At 39.8% G+C, this 4,611-nt stretch overlaps 1 protein-coding gene across 1 annotated transcript in view; it reads right to left on the reverse strand.

Annotated features, from left to right (window-relative positions):
* Window positions 1-3,251: 3,251 nt before the first annotated feature.
* Window positions 3,252-4,611, reverse strand: part of LOC119421935 (next to BRCA1 gene 1 protein) — a gene marked incomplete at its 5' end in the record, with an annotated part of 64,313 nt that continues 62,953 nt past the window's right edge. Inside the window, 1 exon segment of the mRNA XM_037689298.1 lies at window positions 3,252-3,462. Coding sequence (XP_037545226.1) covers window positions 3,252-3,462 — 211 coding nt within the window.

The following is a 4,611-nucleotide window of genomic DNA, read 5'->3' on the forward strand; positions in this document are numbered from 1 at the left end:
TTGCAGCAGTCCCAGCTGAATGCATGTAGCTCAAAAACTTCATTTTGTTTTCTCTAACTAGACAAGATGGTATGGTATAAAGTTTATTCATTTTAAAAATACAAAACAGTTTCATAACTATATAAAAAAAATACAAGAGATTTAAAATGAAAGGCAGCAGAAAGAAGAATTTTTTTTATTATATCTGTCCCTTTTTTCAAACAATTAATTCAATCATAATAATCTTCAAGTAACAGAACAAAACAATCAACTCTTTCAAATTTTTCTAATTCTAATTCTTTGGAGTAAGCTGTTGGGGAAAGAATCAGTTTTGTTGCGCGTTTCCTTGACTGATGAAGCCTTCTGGATCGAAGGTGAAACGTTTCAGCACAAAAAAAGAAACTTTCCAGGGGGGAATCAACCACTTCATTAAACTGCTGTAAAAATAAAAATACAATTTTTTTTTTCAGCTGCTCCCTTCTTCAGGGGTTGCCACAGCAAACTAACTCGCACAAAGACAGCAATTGTTTTTACGCCAGATGCCTTTCCTGACGCAACCACATACAACCGAGCTACTATCTCTGTGTGGAGCAGAGAGCTGCCATCTAGGGAACCCGGGAGGAGCAGCTGGTGGGGTTGGAAGCCTTGCTTAAGGGCTCATGGTGGGGCAACTGAGGGTGGAGGCAGGTGCGTGTTTCACCTTTCACACCCACATTTTGATGTTGTCGGTCCAGGGAGTTGAAGTGGCAACCTTCCAATCACAGGCTCAACTTCTCTAACCTGTGTGCTGCCAGTCCCCCTTTACTTAGCTGATTAAAAATACTAGTTTTAAAATATTTTTTGCTACAAAAATTCTAGTCAATGTGTGGGAGCTGTCAGCCTGAAATAAAAGCATCTATTTTAATTTTTTAATGCTTTAAGAGTTTTGGTTTAAAACCTCTATGCTACAGTTTTTTTTTTTATTGACAAAATATTTATTTTACGGTAATTTTAAAAAAGGGTTATTTTCCTCCATTATTCTGCCCTCTGGGTCAACATCCACATCCTCCTCTGTTCTCCAGAGCTCAGAACTGATGCTTGGTTCTATTGGCCCAGACAGAGGGATTCTGGACCCCGTCCTCTGCTGAGTCAGACCTCCTAGTTGGGGGTCTTCTAAAACAAATCATGATCATCCTCTTCATCAACAAAGTCCTCTCTGTCTGACTCAGACTCTTGATTTTTTTCCTTCATGATCCTCTCCTCTGTCTGAGAGGTTCTGACTCAGCGGTTCCGTAGTCCTCACGTTCAAAAATTGTCTCATTGTTTTCACTCAAACACACTAAAACTGACTAAATACTAAACACACAAAACTACCCCTAACTATAAAACCCAAACACGCTAAATATCACAAATCTCTCAAACTTCATGACTCACTCCCGCTCTCATGGTCTAAATTGCGCCAGACTCCATTTAACTTCCACTTCTTTTTCTTCTTCCTCCTGTAGATTTTTTGGAGCTTGACAAATAACTTTGAACCTCTGTCAAAAAAGAGCGGGGAGTCTATTTATCTGTTCGGCAGGGGTAGAATGTGAAAGTGGAGGGTGATGGGCGGTGTTTTGTCCTTGAGACTGCCTGTCTTTGCCGCAGCCTCTTGCTCAAATGCACTTCAGATATGGTTTTCATTAAAAGATGTGGTGAGGATTATTTATCTTAACTCTGGTTTTATTTGCCTTATCAATACAATTTAAAAACCATTGCGTATTTAAAGTCTATACTTTTGACACAAATTAAAATGGAGTGGCTGATGGCTGCGTCTTTCCTGCTAGAGAAACTGAAACCAGTCATGTGACTATCGCGCCAGCGCATCGATTGGCGGGAAAAATAAATAAATTGTCAGAATAGGCAGCGCTGGACACTTGAGTAGGCGCAGAAATCACCACCTGCCACCAGGCATACAGGATTCTTCAACCTGCCTGCACGCACCCAACACACACACTTTTTGCCCCACTCCCCTCAGGAAGGAGGTTGAGGAGCATTAAGTGTAGAACCACTAGACTGAGGAACAGCTTCTACCCTGAGGCTGTTAGACTCATGAATCTCTAACCAGGAGAATCACTGTGAAAAATCACATCATGTTGCTGCTGATCTGTTTCATGTTGCTGCTGATCTATTTCATGTTGCTGCTGATCTGTTTCATGTTGCTGTGTTCATGTGTGTGCGGCTGTGGCTGAGTGGTTAGAGCAGTCGTCCTCCAATGCAAGAGTTGGGGATTCGAATCCACCAGCAGTCACATGCTGAAGTGTCCCTGGGCAAGACACTGAACCCCTCATTGAATGTGATAAAGCTCTGATTAGTCTCATTAAAATGAATTGTTCAATTATCTTTGTAGGGATCTAGTATAGAGCTGTATGAATGGGTAAATGAGGACACAGATTGTTGTAAAGACCTTTGAGTGTCTTGATCAGATAGAAAGGCGCTGTATAAGTACAGTCCATTTACATGCGTGCTCATCTGCTCACAAGGACTCATGTTCGTGCTGCTGTTTGACGTATTGTTTTTATGCTATTAGTGCTTAGTGTACAGTATATTTAGCTGATGTTTTTCTTAGTTCATATCTTAGATGTTATTACTGTTTTTCTTTTACATTTTATTGTTGGATGTAACTGGGACCATGTGTACATAATCTTGTTCCACCACATGTTCCACATGAGATGCGAATGACAAATAAACCTCTATGACTGACATAGCTGTTCTGTGTTGTGTCAAATTCAACAGCACCTGCAACCACAAAGGAGGCTCCTTTCTCAGGCAGCTTGCAGGAAGCCTGGTAGACAATATTACAGGTTCTTTCAAATGTTAAAGTTGAGCACCACCTAGTGGGGCCATTTAAAAATTGAAAGTGGAGGAATAGAGGTAAAAAATATAAAACTAAATTAAAAGGAATGCATTACTTTATTACATAATAAAGATTAGATCAAAAATGCATTTATACAGGGTTTTAAAGGGGCCTGTTTCATCTAAAGGACCACTAGAGAGCAGTAAAGTGACTGGGACTTTATGGGTCTGTTTGAAATTATCCTGACAGTCAAAAAAAGGTCACAGGATTTTTAGAATTTGTCAGGAATGGTCTGCTTTTTTGGCAACAGTTTAAAAAAAAATAATAATAATAAAATAAATGTGTGGCTTACCCCCCCCCCAAAAAAACATCTGAGGGTTAAAACTCTGGCTTTTGCGAAAACATCTTGCATTATCCCATAATAGTCTACAGTATATTCCCGTTTTGTGTCAGAAACCTACTTGGGGCTGTTGTGCTGGGTGGCTTGAGGCTGAAGAAGGACTGGAGAGGAGCTTCCATCTGTTTGAGAGGAACTCCAATGGATACTTCGCCGTTCCATCCTTAGTTGTTTCCGGATTTCTTTGACCTCGGCCTTAAGAAGGCGCTTCTCTGCCTTCAGCCTCTGCTTCTCTGCCTTCCTGAAACTGTGGTCGCCTCGTCTGTACAGTCTGCACAACAGACAAAAACTGTAATATATGCAATCAACAGTGAAACAAAAGCACAAGGTTTCGGGCAGGGATTCTCAACTGGTGGGTCACCCAAAAGAGGGTCATAGACTGATTTCAAAGGGTTGAGGGCCTTTATCTGGACCGAAAAAGAAATCTGATCTTATGATCATTGGCATCAGAAGCATTTGTAATGTGGGGGGAACACACTAGTTGGGGGTTTGGGCATCCTCCCCCCAAAAAAATTTGAATAAAGTAGTTGCCATTTCCTTCATTCTGGTGATGTTTAACAGGTTGTTAAACATCACCATTTACCTAGAGATGTAAACACATGATTCAATAACTATTTTGGAGACAAATTCCTCGTTCAACTAGTACATATACATCATGTTTTTAAACTCAGTCCTAGGGCTAAAATAATAAAATAATTGTGACACAATTTATCACAAATAATGACTTTAGGAGTGCACTTGACTTTTATTTTGTTTAATTTTGATTTAGTTTTATTTGTAACACAACATGCCGTTCATGTGTTAGTTTCATGTGTTACAAACTGAATTACAACATTTTAATCCCACTTTTGATTTTGAAGCCTCTAGAGGTTTGTGAACTAACTGAACGTATTGTACAGATTAAATACTTTTTGCTTGTTCTTTAAGTTTTATTTGACCACTGTGTCTGGAGCCAGTTTTGTTGATCAAACTCGACATTAGTTGATGTCCACACTACTGGTTGGACATGTGGAGGATCAGAGGTTAACTAACGTTGGAGGTTCGTGATAAAACATATTGTGTCACTTCCTGTTTTCTCTGCCGGTAGCTCGAGTAATTTGTTTGATCGAGTAGTCTTCAGTTTTTTGGATTTATCTGTCTTTTGCATAACAAAAAAGGTTGAATCATGTCATCTGGACTTTGTTTTTTTGTTAAAAAGAAACGTTTCGCCCCTCATCCAAGAGGCTTCGTCAGTCTGAGGCCTAGCCATCTGGTATTACCCAGAAGCCACCCTGACTCTTGTGTTCCAAGCCTGCCTCAGATACCCCTGAAGTCTGGCCTTTTCACTAATGGTTTCAAAAACACAAAGTTTGTTTTCTCAGTCATCCAGGTATATAACAACAAAAAAGGTTGAATCATGTCATCTGGACTTCGTTTTTTT

The sequence above is a fragment of the Nematolebias whitei genome, chromosome 15, assembly GCF_014905685.2.
Source record: "Nematolebias whitei isolate Nwh7 chromosome 15, NemWhi1, whole genome shotgun sequence".
Lineage (NCBI taxonomy): Eukaryota > Metazoa > Chordata > Actinopteri > Cyprinodontiformes > Rivulidae > Nematolebias > Nematolebias whitei.